Below are 22,494 nucleotides of genomic sequence, written 5' to 3'. Positions count from 1 at the left end.
CATATCTTTTCAAATAGGGGGTCCGTGGGCTAATGTGTCAATTTGGGGGTCCTTGACGCTAAAAAAGGTTGAAAACCACTGGTATAGAGTGTTATTTTTAACTATCTTTTTTCCTCTGTGCTCCTCCTGCAGACGGTGATGAAACCGGAGTGATGGACAGCTTGATGGAGGCCCTACAGACTGGAGCGGCTTTCCGCGATCGGCGAAAACGGACCCCGCGCAACGGTAAGACAGTCAGAACACCCTGTCCCCCCCCACACCTTCTGTCTCCGTCACCTGGCTACCACCACCCCCATGGAGATGGAATCTATACTCCTATCTGCCTGACGGAATGCACAGTCAAATCCTCAGTGTTTATTTATACATTTGTTGGAGAATGGAGAGACAAATGGAGAGAAATGTTTTTTTTTTTTTTTACATCTTCAACAGAGGTTTACACGGAAGATATAACATTTGTACACTCTCAGAGTGTTAAATTAATATTAATTCTCAACTGACATGATTTACAGCAATATGAGCCTTCATTCTTCTCCAGTGTAAATCATACATATTGTACCTACGTGTCTTGATGGATATGTTTCATATTTACATTCAGTCACGTCACGTGTCTGCTTGTGTGTGTCACTCAGTATGTCTATAGCGAGCTTTGATGATTCATACACCATGTATGTCTGTCTCTATCACACACACACACACACACACACACACACGCACACGCACACGCGTGGGACATGAACACATGAAATACCCTGTGCCTTTCATTAGCGAGACATTGTCCCTTTGCCATTCATACAGTTCTCTTTACAATACGGCCACACTGCCCATGGCAGATACAGTGGAGTGTCATCTTTAAGGTCGTATTAACCTCTTTAGCCTTATTTTTTATCAAGGAACATTATTTTATCACAATTTTGGAAAAATCTTCCCCTTACGACATGCCCATAATAGGGGTTAAATGTGGTTAATATTCAGCCATGAATGCTCTTGGAAAGTCACCTGGCAGAAGTGACGGGGTCACCTCGTCACATCGGCGGTGTCTTGGAGACGGGCCAGCGTCCGGGGGGCCACCATGGGCCCTATCGGTGACGGTGGTGGTAGACCACAGCGAGAGGAGAAGACTCAAAGCAAAGCAGTTTCTTGTCTACTGCTGTGTGTGAAACGAGAGAGTGTGGTGTTATTGTAAGAACAGGTGCTACCTGAAGCAAAACAGCAAACGTATTTTTACATTAAGTTTATACAGCTCTATATCCTCCCCCATTTGCTGATCATCTGACGGTGTCTCAACCGAATGTGTTCAAGCATTGTTTTTAGTCTCGTCTCTCATGCTGTTCTGACTCCTGCAAGTGTGTCTTTCTCTCGGATTTGGCAGACTCTACTCCACACACTGCAACTTCACAGAGAGCGTATAAAACAGTTTGGTAACACTTTACGTAAAGGTTGGGATACATTATAACGCTTATAAGGCATTATAACACTTGTTATGAATGTTTATAATCATGCATCAGAGCTTATAACAAGGTTTGTGAAGTATTATAACTTATAATAATATCATTTTGTGCTGGTCATAATGTATTATAAGCTCAATGGAACAGCACAGTATAACTACTACTATTATAACTACTAAAGTGTCTGTGTTATAAGTTGTTATGGATAATTATAAACATCTATAACAGGTGTTATAGTGCATTATAATGCATTGTACATGTGATTATAATGCATTCTAGACCCGACCTTTAAGTCAAGTGTTACCTGGTTGTTATAACGTGCTGTTCCACTAAGTTTATAACGCATTATGACCAGCACTTATAAATTGTATTATTATAAGTTATAAGCATAACTTCATGAACCTTGTTATAAGTTGTGATGCGTAATTATAAATATTTGTAACTAGTTTTATAATGCCTTATAAGTGTGGTTATAACGCACTATGGACACAACCTTAATATAAACCACTTACCAAGAGTTCAATTTAAACTCCAATGAATTCCACATGCAGTGCATTCATCACAATTAACACCTGTGCCATTCTTCCCGCAATAAAGACGGAGAGTTTGCATTGCCAGCAAGTCTTGCGAGCTCGCCAGGCGAATAGTGTACATTATGTCTATAAATTCTAAGCATATATATCCGGTATTCCTCCTCCTCTTCCCCGGGAAGGCTCGGCTCTCCGCTGTTGACTTAGCCACCGCACACCGCCGAGATATATGCTGCCCGTTTCTCAGGCGCCGTTAGGCTGTTGGCAGGAATCCAAGGAGCTGTAGAGGATCGAAAATGACACATGTAGACATTTTGTTGTTTTACAGTACAGCCACTCATATAATAACCCATTCAGACCTGGAACGCATCTGTGTCACTTAACACATTGGGTGCCAAAACCGTATATATACTGTTTTTGAAAAAAAAAAAAAAAAAAAATTGGGTTTAAAAAAAAAAAAAAAAAAAAAGTTTCCTCCACAGCAACAGGAGATATCATTTGTCTCGAAGATTTAGACTTTAATCCACTTCCTGGCTAACTTATGACTTCAAAAGCCTGTATCTCGGCTCCTGTGTACTTTTTTTTTTTTTACATGTATTTTTGACTATTTTCAACTGGCTGCAACTATGGAAGGGATTACCGAATGTTTTTAATTTTTTTCCCCCCGATTGTACGAGACCTCTATGTATAATGAATGGATGCTTTTTTTTTTTACATGGATTTGCTCGTCGTGGAGTCTAGAGCTTTAAACAGTAAAGCGCAGTCAATGGGGAGAATGCTGGCACCCAACGTAAGTTGTTATGAAAAAATGCTGGCACCCCATGTGTTAAGATTTCTTTGGCTATTCAAAAATAGCAGATATACAAGATCATAGCGCGGCACCGAGTGCCGCGCTATGAGCTTGTAGATCTGCTATTTTTGAAAAATCTTGGACAAATATTTTTTTACATTTTTTTCAAAAAAACTGTTAGGATTTAGAAAACATTTTTAGCATCGGCCTCCTCAGGTCTCAATGGGATAACATTGGTTGCTGCTCGCTACTGTGACAGTGGGAAGACTCATAACCAGCGAGCCTAGCAAGCAGCCTACTGTCACACACAAGTGCAAGTTCCCTATACCTTATATGCTTGCATCTGCTAGGACAGAGTATTTGTGACACCGTGTCTCTCCGATCTCTCATCTTGGGTCTACCACCAGTCTCCCTTCATGCGTGTGCTGTGTGTGTGTGTGTGTGTGTGTGTGTGTGTGTGTGTGTGTGTGTGTGTGTGTGTGTGTGTGAGAGAGAGAGAGAATGCGAGTGTGAGTGAGTGAATAAGGCAGGCCTAATGAAACAGTTGCTTCATGTTTGCGTCAAACACAAACAGTCCTGCCCATGCAGTGATGCTGGTGTGTGGTGGATCCACTTCTCCCGACAGTTCTCTGGCTAACTATAGAGAGAACATGTCCTCGCTGTCTGTGGGTGGAAACCGTGTATGTCCTAAACTGTTAACGGTTCAGAAAAAGGAACCATGTGTTCCAATGCTCTTGTTAATACTCAACATACGTATAAAACCCACAGACTTAACCACTTTCCAGACTTAATCACAACAAATGTATGTGAAAGTAGAAAAAATAGCCGATATACAAACACTACTGCCACTTATGTGTGGACAAAGTAGGGTCTTCTTAACCCATTAAGACCTGAGGCCGATTCTACAAAATATCTTCTAAATCCTAACTGTTTTTTAAAAAAAGTTAGTTTCTATATCAGTGGTGCTCAAACTTTTTCATGTAAAGGACCACCAAATGATATGTATTTGGCCGCAGACCCAAATCTCAAAATATGTTGCTCCCGGGACCCCCCAGAAGCAAAGATTTGAGTTAAAAATGTTTGCATTAAAATAATATATATTCAAAGATTTGCACACATTTTCACGATTTTTCAAAAATAGCAGATCTATAAGCTCGTAGCGCGGCACTCGGTGCCGCGCTACGAGCTTGTAGATCTGCTATTTTTGAATAGCCCAAAGTGTAAAATAATGCTTTTTTTTGCTCAAATCTAAAAATTACACAGATGCGTTCCAGGTCTTAATGGGTTGAATAAATAAAAAATCCCCCTGGATTTTGGAGATACAAGGTTCCTGCCCAACAGCGATGATACATATCCTTGCTGACACACAACTAAATCGGTACACACAACATTAACGACGGACATCGTGTCAGCAAAGCTCGCTGGCTTATCAAAGATTCTATCCAGCCCAACCACACCACGGACTGTTCCGGATGCTATACTGTAGCCTCAGAGACACTGGCAGTAGATTGCTATACTGTAAATAGCTTTGTCTCCCGGAAAATAAAGCATATATGAACGAACAGGCCCGTGAAAAAGAGAGATAATCCTTGGAAATGCTAATAATTATTGAATTAACCCCTGGCGTCCCTGTTACGGACATGTCATTATGCGACAAATAGCCTTGGCCTATGTTATTTATATTTGGCGTTTCAAAAATAGCAGATCTACCTGCTCGTAGCGCGGCACTCGCAAAAAAAAAAACGTGAAAATGTGTGCACATCTTTGAATATATATTCTTTTAAAGCGAACATTTTTAACTCAAATCTTTGCTTCTGGGGGTCCCTGGAACAACATATTTTCAGATGGAGGTCCGCGGCCAAATTCAGATGGTTTTGGGGGGGGGTCCTTGACGTGAAAAAGTTTGAGCACCACTGATATAGAAACAAACGTTACTCAGAATACTGTTGCGATTTAGAAGACATTTTGTAGAATCGACCTCAGGTCTTAATGGGTTAACACTCTGTGCAGATGAACAATAATTTTGTTCATTTACAAAATGACTCATCTGAAAGAAACACACAGTTCCACAGGACGTTAGTGATTATAACATAATGACTGTTATTAGCTTCCCCAAAGGCCTTTTAGACACACAACGCTTTCAGCAACATTTTGAGGACTTGATTGTTCACGCTTTATTATTCAGGTCAATATAACCTTCTACCGTGTACCGTCAGTATTGGACAGTGTAACAATCCGACTTAAAATCTGTCATAAAAACACACACACACACACACACACACACACACACACACACACACACACACACACACACACACACACACACACACACACACACACACACACACACACACACACACACACACACACACACACACACACACACACACACACACACAACACAGACACAATCTTTTGTTCATCAACAGCGTCACTAACAAAATGACACCAAAAACACATTTGATTCAGTCCCTGCCTATCTACCTCTGACTTGGTTCTTTTCCAATGATAGAGCACCAGCTTGTGTGTGTGTGTACGTGCGTGTATATGTGCGTGTGTGCTCATGTGCGTGTGGTGCTCATGGGCCTGTGTGTGTGTGTGTATGTGCTCAGACTGTGCTTGTTATCTGGCAACACTTTGGGAGTGGATAATTGGTGCCAAACATCTGAAAACGACTCATTTCTGATGTCTCTCTCTCTCTCTCTTTCCATGTTTTATTTTCTTCCTTTTTTTCTCCCTTTTCCAACATCCCTCCCACTTCTTTTTCTTTGTTTATTTATTTTAATACCCCCCCCCCCCCCACCATCCTTTGCAGGTGATCAAAGCCCCTCCAGTCCGTCCTCTCGGTGGCCGGGTGCTAACTATGGTAACAGGACTCTAGGTGTGTGCATTCAACTCTCTCTCCTCTATACAGTATCTCCTGTCTCCTCCTAACCCCGGCATGGACCTGCCTGCCTGCATGCCTCCCCGCCTCCCCTCTCTCCCCCCATTCTGCTCTCCTCCTCTCTCTTGCTGTCATGACTCATGCTTCCCTTCCACTCCGAAAACACAACTCAAGCCGAGCTGCTCTACTGAGTCCCGCAACGCTGCCGCCGAGTTACTGCCGGCCGCTCCCCGCTTTTTTTAGCGAGGAACGAACAACAACAACAACGAACGAACGCTCAAAGCGTCGGAGACCTCCGGTCTGCCGCCTGATGACGAAATTGGCCTTTAGTTTGGCTATACTTTTGATTCCGAGGCATTTAACCCATGAAGACCTGAAGCCAGTTTTCTGAAAAAACGTATGTTTCTATATCAGTGGTCCTCAAACCTTTTCATGTCAAGGACCCCCAAAATGATATGTACTGTATTTGGCCGCCGACCCCCATCTGAAAATATGTTGTTCCAGGGACCCCCCAGAAGCAAAGATTTGAGTTACAAATGTTCACTTTAAAAGAATATACATATTCAAAGATTTGCACACATTTTCACGATTTTTCAAAAATAGCAGATCTGCAAGCTCGTAGCGCGGCACTCGGTGCCGCGCTACGAGCTTGTATATCTGCTATTTTTGAATGGCCAAAGTGTAAAATAATGATTTTTTTAGCTCAAATCAAAAAATGACACAGACACGTTCCCGGTCTTAATGGGTTAATCTCATAGCGGAGCTGCACATATAATGTACTTTTCTCTTATGATTCGGGGGGCGTGCGTTATCTCCGTAGAGCAACTTCCACAGTGCACGTCTAACTAGCCTCTAACGTCCTTCCTGTTGCTGGAGATGGGCGCTGATAGAGCATGATGTGACTTGTCATCCCGGTCCTTGTGGCTGTGTGTGTGTGTGTGTGTGTGTGTGTGTGTGTGTGTGTGTGTGTGTGTGTGTGTGTGTGTGTGTGTGTGTGTGTGTGTGTGTGTGTGTGTGTGTGTGTGTGTGTGTGTGTGTGTGTGTGTGTGTGTGGAGCACTGTGTTAAGGTCTGTAGGCCCCCCCCCCCTCCTGTTGCACACACACAGTGTTTCTGTGAGTCCCCCCCCCTCCCTCCTCACTCTTCCTCTCCGGCCTCTGGTATTCGTCTGGTAAATGTCAAAGCGTTGTGCAACAGCACCCCAGAAATACTCCCTTCTAATGGATTCTTGCCTTTCTGTGCCCTGGCCTACTTTGAAACAACTGTGGCTGAAATTGATTTATGTGTTCGCTTCAACAGATTGCATCTCCGCGTGGAGTATGTGTTGCAACCAGTTGTCTGTTGCCCTTGTTTTTGCTTCCCCCCATGTTTGTGTATGTAGAATGTCTGCATGTTTGTGAAATATGTGTGCTTGTGTGTGTGCTTTTTTTGGGGTGTTGATATGTGATCATCAAACAAGCAAAACAATGAACAACGGTTTGTATCCTACTATAATTCTACAAAGCTATGTGAGGGTGGTTTGCCCAAAATCTCTTCTGCCCGGTTCTCCTCAGTGGCTGGAGCAAATTGATCTGCATTTTGCACACAGCCATTGACCATTACCACGTGCACGGAACAGCGAAGCCCGTTTTTCGCTTTCCCCAACTGTCCGCTGTTTATTAGCGTTTTTTGTGTTCGCTGGCTCCCGGGTTGCCAGATCATGTGCGCATATCCCCCTCCACGGGTATGGACTAGTTACTCTAATTATTCATTCTGCAAGATAACTGGCGTTTTTTTTCATTTGTTTGTTGTTTGTTGTACAAATGCGTACAGTAAGTACAAAAGACAGCTTCAAATCTTAATCACACTTGGCGTTTGGAGAATGTGTTAGCTGTTAGCAGACATCTCTTTTAAAGATATATGCCATCTGTTTTGACAGCCGCTGTATGAACAAGTACATTCATATGGTAGCGGCAAAAACGTGGACGTGAATTGTCGTGGGACTATAATTGCATTGTGTTGTGTTGTGTATGCCTTCATTGTTTCGTTTTTCCGGAATGTATCCTTGCTTAACTGCTGCTTTGTTGTGAACGCACGGCACATATGTGACTGTGTTGTGCGATAAGTTTGGACATGCGAGGATCCTGTGGGTTTGCTGATGATGACACCTCAACAGCTATAGACGGAATGTCTTTATAAGTGGCCTCCCACAAAGCACGCGTTTCTTTTCCAAAGCACTGCAGCCGCAGCAAGAGCAGCAATGTAATGCATTCTTATGCCAGTAAGAATGCATTACATTGTGAACGTTGTCAGTTTGTTTGATAACGGAACCCTATATACGATAAACAGCTGCACGCCGCGGTGGCTCTTCTGTGGGGTGATGAGAGGGGAGGATACTCTTTGACGTCTAAATGGAATCTGTAAATGAGTTTAGTGCATAATATTCAGTGTTGGAGATATTAGTCTGATCTTGTGGGTAGACCGAGAATTAACCCATTAAGACCTGAGGCCGATTCTACAAAATGTCTTCTAAATCCTAACAGTTTTGTAAAAAAAAACTTATGTTGCTAGTTGCTACATCAGTGGTTCTCAAACTCTTTCATGACAAGGACCCCCAAAAGGATATGTATTTGGCCGCGGACCCCCATCTCAAAATGTGTTGCTCCAGGGACCCCCAGAAGCAAAGATTTGAGTTACAAATGTTTGCTTTAAAAATATATATATTCAAAAATAATGCACACATTTTCACGATTTTTCAAAATAGTAGATCTACAAGCTCGTAGCGCGGCACTCGGTGCCACGCTACGAGCTTGTAGATCTGCTATTTTTGAATCGCCAAAGAAATCTAAAATGACACAGATGCGTTCCCGGTCTTAATGTGTTAAAGAGATCCTGAATTTGCCCAAAAAACAAGGGAAGATTTGGTCATTGACGAAAAAAGGATGTCTCGGAATCGCTGAAATCAATCTCTGGGTTATGGGTTAACTTTTGAGTGGCAGCATAACTGTGAGTATACTGTATTCTCTAGGTCAGTGTGATGGTTCTAATATTTATCGTGTTTTCTCTTCCGCACAATCCTTCATATTCTTTTTGTTTTATAGTGAATGGTGTTTTGATGCGAGGCCTGAGAGAAAAAAAAATGTCAGCCCTTGAAATCCCCCTGCTATAGAGAAGGCTCTCTCTAAGCAGTTACTATTTCACCCAGTGCACAGAATCTGCTCGTGCCTGCTTGTCATGTCTGTTGTAATCTCACGCTTTAAAGCTTGATTAACCTCCTGTCATCCTCAAACGCGCCGCACGCCACTAGAGAGACTCTCTTCCGAGTCACACAAGAGCCTCGGCTTCACGTCGGAGGAGTTCATTTAACCCATTGAGACCTGAAGCCGATTCTACATGTCTCCTAAATCTCAACAGTTTTCTGAAAAAACATATGTTTCTATATCAGTGGTGTTACATCTTTTTCATGTCAAGGACCCCCAAAATTATATGTATTTGGCTGCAGACCCCATCAAAATATGTTGTTCCAGGGGCCCCCAGAAGCAAAGATTTGAGTTAAAAATGTTCGCTTTAAAAATATATATATATTCAAAGATTTGCACACATTTTCACGAATTTTCAAAAATAGCAGATCTACAAGCTCATAGCGCGGCTGTATATCTGCTATTTTTGAATAGCCCAAAGTGTAAAATAATGCTTTTTAGCTCAAGACACAGTTCCAGGTCTTAATGGGTTAAAAACCCCCAGAGTGGCGTTCTTTGTGGCCCCCTTTAGGTTAAACTGTACTCCAGTGTACTTCCCTCAACAGTCTTCTCTTCTAGGCTTAGTACAATTCTGGGCACTGCCAATCACGATTACACCCCCCAATTCCAGAAGCATTTCCTATTTCCTTGTCTCCATTTTGTATCAAATTGAAACCTAACCCAGGAGGGCCCCACAGCCGTGCGTTATGCAATTACGCCAGCCAGTCCTAATTCTACAGACGGAAAGTGGATGGATTGATAGTGGATGAGTAGGAGCCAGCGTTCTGCCGTGCGGGTTCACTCTCGTTGCATCGTAGACAGACGATGTGTTTTTGTACGTTGGGAATCAAATTGGTTTGATGGTATACATTACAAGAAGCCGGGGTTTTTCCGGAGAGCAGCGTGTTTTTCAAAATTAACCCGTTCAAACCGGGAACGCACACTTTATCCATATTTTATACTTTTGGGCTATTCAAAAATAGCAGATATACAAGCTCATAGCGCGGCACCGAGTGCCGCGCTATGAGCTTGTAGATCTGCTATTTTTGGAAAAATCTTGAACATTAAGGGCAAATATTTGAATATATATATCTTTCAAAGGGAACATTTTTGCTTCTGGGCGGTCCCTGGAACAACATATTTTGAGATGGGGGGTTCCGTGGCCAAATACATATCATTTTGGGGGTCCTTGGCATGAAAAAGGTTCTAAGTACCACTGATATGCTGTGTAGTAACATACGTTTCTTTTTTTTCAGAAAACTGCTAGGATTTAGAAGACATTTGTAGAATCCCCCCGAAAGCCAAGATTTGAGTTATAAATGTTCGCTTAAAAAAAAAAAGTATATTCAAAACGATTTTCAAAAATTGCTCATAGTGCGGCACTATGACCTTGTAGATCTGCTATTTTTGTATAGCCAGACAAATCAAAAAACACAGATGCGTTCCCGGTCTTAATGGCTTAAGCTTTTGGTTCGAATAAGGCCCAAAAAACGGCATGCGGGCTCCTCTACCCCCCCCCCCCTCCCCCCACAGCCCCCACATCCCCTGTTCCCATTCTGAGCTACTGTAGTACCTTGGGTATCTGGCAGAGGAGGATTGCTGGGTATGAGAGCTAGCAGCTCTCTCTCTCGTACATCCTGGCGCATCGATTTTCGGTCAACGATGAAAGCCGCAGAATCAGTGGGCCTTTCATACTGGGGGGCATCCCCAAAAGACACATCAATCACATTTCAAAAGGGATCCGGGCCAATCTTATTTATTTACAGCCCCTTTCAAAGTCATTAAGATCCCAAACCAGGCCTCCTCCGCGCACAGTTTGGCCATCTGCCTCTTCTCTCTCTCTCTCTCTCTCTCTCTCTCTCTCTCCCGTTTCAGCCGCACAGGTCTGTCCATCAAAAAGTACAGCGAGTGCCGACCTCACACACCTGCACTTCGTCTCATAAGGACCCCTCTCTGTAATTGGCCAGCGAGGGATCATCTTGCCCCCGTTAACCCATTAAGACCGGGAACGCATCTGTGTCATTTTAAGATTTATTTGGGCTTTTCAAAAATAGCACACATACAAGCTCGTAGCGCGGCACCGAGTGCCGCGCTACGAGCTTGTAGATCTGCTATTTTGTTTAATAAATTGTGAAAAATATGTGCACATTTTTCAATATATATATATTTTTAAAGTGAGCATTTGTGACTCAAATCTTTCTTACATTCTAATGTCTTCTAAATCCCAACAGTTATTTTTTTTTTATGTATTTGGCCGCGGACCCCCATCTGAAAATGTGTTGTTCCAGGGACCCCCAGAAGTTGTAACAGAGTAAAAAATGTTCACTTTGAAAATATATATATTCAAAAATTTGCACAAATCTTCCTCGATTTTTCAAAAAAATAGCAGATATACAAGCTCATAGCGCGGCACTCGGTGCCGCGCTATGAGCTTGTAGATCTGCTATTTTTTGATACTGTAGCTAAAGAAATCTTAAAAATGACACAGATGCTTTCCCGGTCTTAATGGGTTAAAAAGACACAAAAAAAAAGAAGGAAAAGGAGATGCTGTGATATAATGCATGTCAGGGTTATGGGATTTGAGCCCCAACTGTCTAATCCCCCCCCCCCCCCCCCCCCCCAAACCGAGCAGTTAATTCAGCCGGTCAGGCCAGAGAGTGGGCCCCCCTGTATGTTTAATGAAGATTAAATTACCTATTTTCTCTCATGAAAGTTTAAAGGCAGAGAGAGAGAGAGAGAGGAGGATGAATGTAGGAAGAGGCAAAAATGAAAGGACGGGAGAGTGAAGTGACACGAGGAGAGATAGAGGGAGAGAGAGAGACAAAGATGAAGGGTTTTCCCCTCCCCTCATTCTTTTATTATCTCCATGCACACCCAATCCCCATAATAAATGATCCTCTAATACCTTTTTTACTTATTACCTCTGTGTTTGTTATCCGTGATGATGATGTGACCCTGAACTTAGACAGCCGCGCCGAGCCGCGCCGTTACGCTCTAGTCTGGGAGAGCTGCCTGCTGCTCCCCCCTTATCCTGCGTCTGATCTAAGGGGGGGAAAAAAAGAGAGGAAAAAAAAAAAATAATTCACACGTTTGTTTCAAATTATATCACAGGATGCGATAGTGATCGTAAATCCCTCAGCAATTAATTTGGTCACACGTGTGTTCCCAACGTACATCCCCGGCGCTTTTTATCTTCCCCCTCTTGTTGTCTGTCTGGCTCTCATCATTCTGCTACGCGTGTGTGTGTGTGTGTGTGTGTGTGTGTGTGTGTGTGTGTGTGTGTGTGTGTGTGTGTGTGTGTGTGTGTGTGTGTGTGTGTGTGTGTGTGTGTGTGTGTGTGTGTGTGTGTGTGTGTGTGTGTGTGTGTGTGTGTGTGTGTGTGCGTGCGTGTGGGTGTGTGGCGCGTGTCTTGCTATAGTGTGTTCTTCAAGTTAATGGTTGAAGCCCTTTTGCCACCAGAAGCTCAGGGGCCACCACTTCAGGGTGTTGATAGATGTTATTCATCGCACCGCGGGGCCCCCGGGGGTGGGGGGTGGGCGGCTCCTGAAGGAAGTGGAGCTAACGTGATTTGGGGGCGAGGGGACCCAGAGGGAAGTTACTGCTTCTAGCTATTCGGCTTGGCTCAGTAGATGTGAGATATCAATAGAGGGGGGGGCGAGGGGGGGGTACAGTGCACTGCCGAGATGTTGCCGCCTGAAACCTATCACCTGTTCCACGTAGATAAGAATATTTATCAACAGCCAAAAAGGGGAAAAAAAGGCAGGTGGTGCGGGGGGGGGGGGGGCAACTATGGGTTTAGGGTGTTTTTTTAACCCATTAAGACCTGGAACGCATCTGTGTCACTTTTTAGATTTGAGCTAAAAAAAAGCATTATTTTACACTTTGGCTATTCAAAAATAGCAGATCGACAAGCTCGTAGCGCGGCACCGAGTGCCGCGATACGAGCTTGTAGATCTGCTATTTTTGAAAATTGGTGCAAATCTTTGAACATTTTTAACTCAAATCTTTGCTTCTGGGGGGTCCCTGGAACAAAAATATTTTGAGATGGGGGTCGGCGGCCAAATACATATAATTTTGGGGGTCCTTGACATGAAAAAGGTTTGAAAACCACCGGATTTAGAAGACATTTCGCAGAATCGGAACCTCGGGCCTCAATGGGTTAATGTCCAAGGGCGTACTCGTCGCCAGTGTCCCTCCCGTGGACCCCCCCAACCCCCCCCCCCCCCCGAGCACCTCTGCCTGCCCGGTCATCTTTCATCCCCAGCACAAAAAAAACTGGATGAGGGTTTTATGTACCGTTTGAGCACCCTTAGCGCATAACTGATCTGTCGTTTGCCTCCAACAGGAGAGGACAGTAAAATAAGCCGAGTGTGACATGGATGCATTTTTCGGGGATAAATCACAATCCCGATAAACGGCCGTCTGTGTCTGAGAGAGAGAGAGAGAGAGTGGACAACAGAGGGTTTTTTTTCCCGCCTGTATTTCCCGCCCAGTGCAGAATTCCCTCTCCCGCCAACCTGGCTGTTTAGTTTAGCAAAGAGGCTGCTTGCTTTGGAGCCGTGTGTATGAGAATTGAAGGGTGGTTTATACAGAGTTGTGTGCCAGTGACGCGCGCCGAAAATAGACGATCTACAAACATACATGGCCAACTGGCGGCCCGGAGGCCACATGCAGCCCCCACCTTCACTTAATGCGTCCCGCAGGTTAATATCGGATTACTGATATATTATTGATTTCAGCTGTTCCAATTCCACACATCCAAACATGACCCGCTTTAATTACTTTATATATATTAGTCTATATTAGTAGCTTAATGACTAGTATTAAAATTATATTGTCTTTTTTAGGTCCAATGTATTTGTATTTAAGTTCATAAAGTTAACATAAGTATAACTAAATGCATTTGAAATACAATAAAAATGTTACTTTTCAGGAATCCAATTAAAAAATAGGCGTAAAGCTAGTGACAGTCCACTAATGAAGAGGTCAAAGTGTTTCAGTTAAACCTCTACTAGCTCAAACAGCTCAAAAGTGTCTTCCATAGGGAAGAGCATCACGCTAAAATGTCTGCAAGGTGAAATATCACTGTAGGTCAAAGGGAAGCAACAGTGCCTCAGTCTCTGTTTGAAAACGAAAGTTATTATTTTCTCTGATTTCTCTGCCTGAAATGCACTGGACTTACAGTATATTTACCTAGCAACAGTGGCGTTTGCCCACATGGTGCAAATAAAGCCTAATCCAGGGCTACTCAACTTAAGATGGCTCAGGGGTCACTCAGCAAAATACCAAAAGTCCAAGGGCCGCAAGCTAAAAGTTTTGGTCCTATTTTGGATTTTTCGATTTTGTAACACAAAATCGAAAAATGTACATTTTGACATCATATTCTTTTCACTGTACCTATTTTGTGTGTATGTGTCTGTTTGGTTTTGGAAAAGGAAGGAACCTATATATTAGAACGGAAATTTATATTTTTATCCTGTGCTTAAAAAAGAAAAGAAAACAAACTTATTTTTTTCCCCTTTTTTTTGGACCATGACGGGCCGCAGAGACGCTGCGTCGGGGCCGCATGTGGCCCGCGGGCCGCGGGTTTAGTAGCACTGGCCTAATCCGTACCTTGTCACATGACAGTGTCGCTTGTCGAAAGATCTCCCCTCTGCTCCCTGTCCCCCCAGCGAGCTAATTCTACAGTCCTGCCTGATTTTTTCAGTCAAGTCAATGCCCTTCAGTAGCTGAGTAATGGACGTTCTATGCCCAACATTGTCCATCTCCGTGGGTTTCAGGGCCTCATCGATGTGAAAAAAAGGACTCGGCAAACCAAGAACTGTGAACCAAAAAAGTCCTACTTCTCTGCTTCAATAATACAGCTCCAGTCTGTGGTTCTGTTTTATTTTTGGTTTGTGTTGTTTTTTTGTCTCCTCTCTCCTCACCCACTTTCCAAACCGCTATTGGCTTTCAAGTAGGTGGGCAGTTATGAAAAAGGTCACCCTAAGTGTAAATTGTCAATACTGGATCAATTTGGCTGGGCCAAATATTCTTCAGAGGCCCCGGTAATGGAAGGTTTTTATCTTATTTCTACCCTGGGCCGCATTCACACAATACGACTGATATCGTTCATTGTTTGATGAATTCCTAATAGTCCTATGAGTCTCGGGGCTTAACCCATTGAGACCGGGAACGCATCTGTGTCACTTTTTGATTTGAGTTTTAAAAAAAAGCATTATTTTACACTTTGGCTATTCAAAAATAGCAGATATACAAGCTCATAGCGCGGCACCGAGTGCCGCGCTACGAGCTTGTAGATCTGCTATTTTTTGAAAAATCGAGAAAATGTGCGCAAGTTAATATATGTATATTCTTTTAAAGCGAACATTTTTAACTCAAATCTTTGCTTCTAGGGGTCCCTGGAACAACATATTTTGAGATGGGGGTCCGCGGCCAAATACCTACTATTTTGGGGATCCTTGACCATGAAAAAGATTGAGCACCACTGACATAGAAACATACGTTTTTCAGAATACTGTTGGGATTCAGGAGACGTGTATAGACTCGGCTTCAGGTCTTAATGGGTTAAAGCCAAAGGAATGCCTTTGAAAACCAAATATGAGGGAGGCGGTGGAAACAACCGTCCCCAAGGCTGAGAAATTGCCCTCATAATATTCCAATGGAATCTCACCCTGGCTATCAAGCTCGGCTTTTTGAAGGATGGGCGCAACTTGCGTCGGTTGAATTAAACCTTATTTATCGCCTATTAGGCCCTACAGAGGGGGCCAAGCGATGATCAGCGGGGCAGAGTGAATAAAAGCTCAGTGGAATAGGATGTAGTTATGTGTTCCGGTGCGCTGACAAGCAATGCCTCAGCCTAATGATGGTCACCTTTATCATTCTCCTGTTGTTGCTGTGGTTTTTATGTATTTTTTTTATCCCTTCTAAAAATGCGCCGGTTAAAGAAAAAAGGTGTCCAGGCTAGCTGAGTGTCAGACGATATGTGTGCAATCTGTCACCCACACAACGATGTGGAATTAATATTTTAGTTTCCCATTTTCCAGGCTTTATATGTGTAATAAGGAGGTATGGCTAAGTGGAGGCAGGCTGGCAGGCCCAGGCTATATGAGTGATAATGCTAATACCCGAGTGATAGAAAGATAGAGTTTGCGCGCGCGTGTGTGTGTGTGTGTGTGTGTGTGTGTGTGTGTGTGTGTGTGTGTGTGTGTGTGTGTGTGTGTGTGTGTGTGTGTGTGTGTGTGTGTGTGTGTGTGTGTGTGTGTGTGTGTGCGTGCGTGCGTGCGTGCGTGCGTGCGTGCGTGCGTGCGTGCGTGCGCGCGCGCGCGTGTGCGTGCTTGTACTTGTATTACTATACTTGTGAGGGCCCAGATTTGAGAAATAGACATTGTGAGATGTGAGGGACAATTTTCCTGACCCTCAAAAGAAAAATGGTTTTAAGGTTAGAAATAATGTATTAGTTATAGGGAACATGGTACGGCCTTACATGTAGGGAAAGTTTCAGGTGTAACAAGTGTGTGTGCGTACTTGCGTGCGTCAGTGGGAGTATAAGGCGACTGTTGAGGATTTCAATTAACCCATTAAGACCTGAAGCCGATTCTACAAATGTCTTCTAAATCAACAATCCTAACTGTTTCTATATCAGTGGTTCTCAAACTTTTTCATGTCAAGGACCCCCAATATGTATTTGGCCGCGGACCCCCCATCTCAAAATATTTTGTTCCAGGGGGTCCCAGAAGCAAACATTTGAGGTTAAAAATGTTCGCTTTAAAACAACATATATTCAAAGATTTGCACACATTTTCACGATTTTTCAAAAATAGCAGATCTACAAGCTCGTAGCGCGGCACTCGGTGCCGCGCTACGAGCTTGTATATCTGCTATTTTTGAATAGCAAAGTATAAAATAATGCTTTTTAGCTCAAATCAAAAAGTGAAACAGATGCGTTCCAGGTCTTAATGGGTTAAAGGCTAAATGCTGTTGAACGCAGTGTTGAACATTCTGTCTTAATACTGTGCTCTATCTTTAATGGATGTATATTTTAGTTATTCTCTGCCGTTTAGAGACCTTGGATTTTTTAATTCACACCTAATTGTGTCACAGCATAGGTGATTTTAGTGCAATTTCAAAAGTGTTAATTAACTGAAATACCACATTGTGTGTGTGTGTGTGTGTGACACTACTGAGGTGACGTTGAGTAATAGTAATTTCAGTGCGCTAATTTTGAGATGACCCGCTAGGTCAACGCAAGCATTTTATTACATGATACAGTATTCCAATCAAGAACACCCCCCATGGCAAAACCCACCACAATGTAGACAAAGTACCATGAAGAAATTCTCACTGGTCTGGTGCTCCGGTGGAAACAGTGGTAAAGTACTTGACCAGCAGTCGCGTAAAGTCACCAAGTACATTTACTCAAGTACTGTACTTAAGTACAATTTTGAGGAATGTTTTACTTTACTGGAGTATTTCCAATTTTAAGTACTTTTACTTCTACTCCACTACATCTCAGAGGCAGATATTGTACTTTTACTCCTCTATAATTATTTGACAGCTTTAGTTACTAGATTGTGATTATTATTACAAAACACACTAACCACTTCAGCCCTATATAGATCTACAAGCTCACAATGCGTCGCGAAAAGTGACGCATTGTGAGCTTGCAGATCGGCTATTTTCAAAATATTAAAAAAACAAAACATTTTGAACTTGTGAAATGGGACATTCTGCACAATGAGTACTTTAACGTTTTGTACTTTAAGTACATTTTGATGCCAATGCTTTTGTACTTTTACTCAAGTACATTTTTATTTTTTTAATGGCTGAATGGCATAATGACCAAATTAGGAGATAAAGGGACTGCAAATAATTGACTATTAAAATAAAAATAGAAATTTAAGGAAATTCTCACTACCAAATCCTTTTTTGTTCATGGTATGCTGTGCTGTTATAGGTGATACTTTCAATGAATTGCAGTTTGGAACTTAAGTGTGATAGAATGTGTGGAACTATTTTAGCGTCATAACAGGTAATTCCATAATTATATCATGTATATTTTAAAGCTTGGTGTGTATGTGTTTTGAGCCTAATTACAGCATTATCTTCGATAAGAGCTCTGCACTTGGACCCCATTTAGTTACATATTTATTATTAGACTCTAGATTAGTAGATCGCCATGGTAATAATCATGTGTAGGTCTGCTCAGCAATGCACTGAATTATATATATATATATATATATATATATATATATATATATATATATATATATATATATATATATATATATATTACAAGCGTGTTGATTGTTGTCTACAGTGCGTCTAACGCGGTCAGTTTGTCATATTTGCACATGAGTAGCATTGGTGGAAAAAGTAATCAAATGTTTTACTTAAGTAAAACAAAAGTATCGGCATCAAAATTTACTTAAAGTACCAAAAGTAAAAGTACTAAAATATTTGAAAATAGCCGATCTACAAGCTCACAACGCGTCGCAGCGCGACGTGTTGTGAGCTTGTAGATCTGCTATTTTCAAATAGCCTATGTATAAAATAGGGCTAAAGTGGTTCATGTATGTTTCATAATATCATAATGTATATCTGCAAAGTAACTAGTAAATAAAGTTTTCAAATAATTGTTGTGGAGTAAAAGTACAATATTTGCCTCTGAGATGTAGTGGAGTCGAAGTAAAAGTATTGGAAATTGGAAATACTCAAGTAAAGTACAAATACCTCAAAATTGTACTTAAGTACAGTACTACTAAGTAAATGTATTTAGTTACACTACTGATGACTAGTACCAGGGAGTGAACTTTAGGACCATCGGCTATATCACAGATATGAATCAAATATTTACGAGCCACTGTAGAATCATAAGCTGTGAGATTGACACTCTTCTAACTGAGTCCATGCAGTAAACCCCACCCATCTGGCACACCGAGCAATTACAAATGAACGCTAAAGATCATTTGTGAACGCGGTCTCGTCCACATCGGGTACAGCATGCTTCAGAGGATGATATAGTATCAGTGTGTGATAGAATGTCGTTGCTGTTGTCCATATATTTAACTTTATGTGTTTTTATTTATATAAATGAATGCCCTATTTGATCATACTATAGACCACCGAAGTCCTGACGTCACTCGTTCATCCCCAGGTTCGTAAAGTAATTTCTCTATGGAGAATAACATTGGGTCATCATAGAATCGTCTCATATAAGAATTGTGGTCCAAAAATAAACAAACTGTCTCGGCGATATCGTCAGGGAGGAGGTTCTGTATCGTTTATGATAGTCAGTCACTTATATTTGATACAGTCTGTTTCTGGGCGAAAACTTAACTAATTCGGCGGAAATAACATTATCGTTTTCTCACCGTCAGTTGATGCTTCATATCCATAAGAGTCAAACCGCCGGGGTCACTTGTTTCTTTTTGGAACACAGTTCTTATTTGACGCGATATTAAATACATCTATGGGATTCAGAATGGGGGTGGAAAACTGCGAACCAGGTAGACAAACCAAGGATGTGTAAATTGCGTCAGACTTCGGTGGTCTATAGCGTCACACAGAAGCATCAAAAGTAGCAGATCTGCAAGCTCGAAATGCTTTTGCTATTTTTGAATTTTAATCCTGAAAAGTAACAGTTTTGGATGTTTCCACCCGATGGAGACAATATTATGTGACTTCCGGCATTAACAAAGATCCATAGCTGATCTAGTGAGTGTCGGGAATTAATGAATTCATGACCGTAAAGCAAATCCAGCATCTTGAGAACACAACTCCATTTATTATGTATATTTCTATACTCCATACAGCACATATGCACAATCTGGACTGAATGTTTTGAATAATACAGGGACGTTGGTCAAGGTCACTGTGGCATTATTCAGCATATATAGGCCTACCGTGCATTTGTGCGTGATGTAACACGTGTGATGTAAGTGAGAACACGTGTATGCACATTTTTTAAATGCGTTTTTCACAGGCCAAGGCTATAGTGTTGTTGTCTGACGCAAAACAGCGAGTCTTGTCACAAAGGGTCCGAACTCCATGACCAAGCCAGACTCATGGGAGGAAGCCAGCGTTGTTGCCAGATTTTGTGAGAGAAATAAGCAACCGGGTCAATGAAAACAAGCTCAAAAGAAGCGACTATTAGGCCACAAGAGCACTTTAAACCTGTATGCGTCTAGTCGATCTACAAGCTCACAAACGTGCCGCGATGCGACACATCATAGGGCATTGATTTATGAAAAAACACAAATGGTTAGAATATGGAGATAGGTGGTTTCTGCCCGACAACAGCGATATAGGGCTCAAGAAGTGGCATTGGTGTTAAGTAACTAAGCACATGTACTCAAGTTCAAGTTTGAGGTATTTGTACTTTAGTTGAGTATGTCCAATTTCCAATAATTTTACTTCTACTCCACTACATCTCAGAGGCAAATATTGTACTTTTACTCCACTACAATTATTTGGATACTTTAGTTACTTTGTAGATTTTGATTATTATTACAAAACATACATTATCTACTTCAGCTCTATATACATTTCGGCCATTTGAAAATAGCAGATCTACAAGCTCACAATGCGTCGCGATGCGACGCATTGTGAGCTTGTAGATCTGCTATTTTCAAAAGATTTTTTACACATTTGAAAACTCGAAACGGGACATTCTGCCTAATTTTTAGGCAGAATACTTTAAGTAACATTATGATGCCAATACCTTTGTACTTTTACTCAAGTACATTTGGAATTCCGGACTTTTACTTTGTAACAGAGTATTTCTACATTGCACTATTGAAACTTTTACGTAAGAAGTGTGAGTACTTTTTTTTCCGACCACTGTCAAGTGGTTAAATGAAGGCAAAGTCAGGACCAGGAGAAACCCACGATGACCCTCCTCTCACTCAGGCACTCCTCTCTCTCTCTCTCTCTCTCTCTCTCTCTCTCTCTCTCTCTCTCTCTGTTCTTTTTTTCTTACCCTGGGGGGAATTGCCCTCGCCATCGTGGAGGCTCTTCCCTCCACTCTCCGGCACTCCCCCTCCAGTGGAGCGTGATATATGGTTGCATGCTTGACACACGGCTCCATCACTAATGCTGACTGATGCCCGGTTACTTACTTATTTATATATTTGTTTATTTGCGGGGGTTTTTTTTACTTATTGATGGGACCCTCAAGGATGTGATGGCAAACAAACTCCCATTTGCTCATACTGTATGAGTGTGTGTGTGTGTGTGTGTGTGTGTGTGTGTGTGTGTGTGTGTGTGTGTGTGTGTGTGTGTGTGTGTGTGTGTGTGTGTGTGTGTGTGTGTGTGTGTGTGTGTGTGTGTGTGTGTGTGTGTTTGCACTTGCGTGTTTGTGCGAGTAACTAAGTACATTTACTTGAGCACTAATTATTTGAGGCCACTTTGAGTATTTGTGTTTTTGGATACTTGTGACTTTCACTTCTCTACATTTCTTGTAGTTTCAAATATATTTTTGTTATTGATTTTCAATACAAAGCAATGAAAATATAGACAGTACAGAGGTCACACATTGAAGTAAAAAGAATAATATATATATTGTACTTTAGACTCCACTTCATTTCTAGGTAAGGGAAAAGTACAAGTGTTTTAAAAAGCATGTACTCCAGTACTTTAACTCTAGGACAAAGTTTGACTGAGCAACTCTCACTTAAAATATACAGTAAGATGTATGACCCGCAGTGGTGTAAAGTAACAAAGTACATGTACTCAAGTGCTGTACTTAAGTACAATTGTGAGGTCTTTTTTACTTTACTGGAGTATATCCAATTGTCTATACTTTAAATCAATATCTATATATTCAATATTGTACTTTTACTCCAATACAATTATTTGAAAACGTTAGTTACTATAGTTACTTTGTAGAATTCGATTATTATTGAAAAACATACATTAACCACTTCAGCCCTATAAACAGTTTGGCTATTTGAAAATAGCCGATCTACATGTTGTAGATCTGCTATTTTCAAATGATTTTAAAACTTGTGAAACGGGACATTCTGCATAATGAGTATTTTTACTTTTGGTACTTTAGGTTTATTTTGATGCCAATACTTTTGTACATTTACAAGTACATTTTAAATTGCCGGACTTTTACTTGAGTAACTGAGTATTTCTAGATTGTGGTATTGCTACTTTTACTTAAGTAAAACATTGTTAGTACTTCTTCCACCACTGATGACCAGGAGTATCTATACTTTGACTCGAGTACTGGACTTGAGTACTTTGCCCACCAACGGAATCCAGAAGTCTTGAAATTGCCGTGCCTTTCTGGTAATGGAAATGTGATATGGCCCATTTAGTTACTTAGTGCTAATCCCACCGGTTTAGCTGGTCTTCTATTTCCTTTTTTTTCTTACCCTCTCTCTACCTCTCTCTCTTATTCTTTCCACCTTACCATTGCTTTTCTTTAGACTTTTATTTGCTTAGTGTGTGTGGGGGGGACCGGGTTTTGAGCCGGGTAAAATTTCTCCGCCTTCAAATGCGTATTGTATAAGGCCTGTGTTCCACCACATTACCTACTTAAGGTAGGTTTCCTGTTCTCGGGTCACCACCGCCTTCCCACGGGGATTTCTAAAATGCACCGTGCTGTTTAATGTCCCAGC

The 22,494-nt window shown here is 41.8% G+C and overlaps 1 protein-coding gene across 1 annotated transcript in view; it reads left to right on the top strand.

Annotated features, from left to right (window-relative positions):
• diaph2 (diaphanous-related formin 2) overlaps positions 1 to 22,494 on the top strand; it is an 824,520-nt gene that overhangs the window by 734,271 nt on the left and 67,755 nt on the right. The window contains exons 27-28 of the mRNA XM_084041781.1: positions 133 to 225; positions 5,581 to 5,646. Of these exons, the coding sequence (XP_083897907.1) occupies positions 133 to 225; positions 5,581 to 5,646 (159 nt within the window). The remainder of the gene's footprint in view (positions 1 to 132; positions 226 to 5,580; positions 5,647 to 22,494) is intronic.

The sequence above is a fragment of the Gymnoscopelus microlampas genome, assembly GCF_963454915.1.
Source record: "Gymnoscopelus microlampas genome assembly, chromosome: 18".
Classification (NCBI taxonomy): domain Eukaryota; kingdom Metazoa; phylum Chordata; class Actinopteri; order Myctophiformes; family Myctophidae; genus Gymnoscopelus; species Gymnoscopelus microlampas.
Note: the sequence above shows the minus strand (reverse complement) of the source record. Positions and strands in the feature narration are given on the sequence as shown.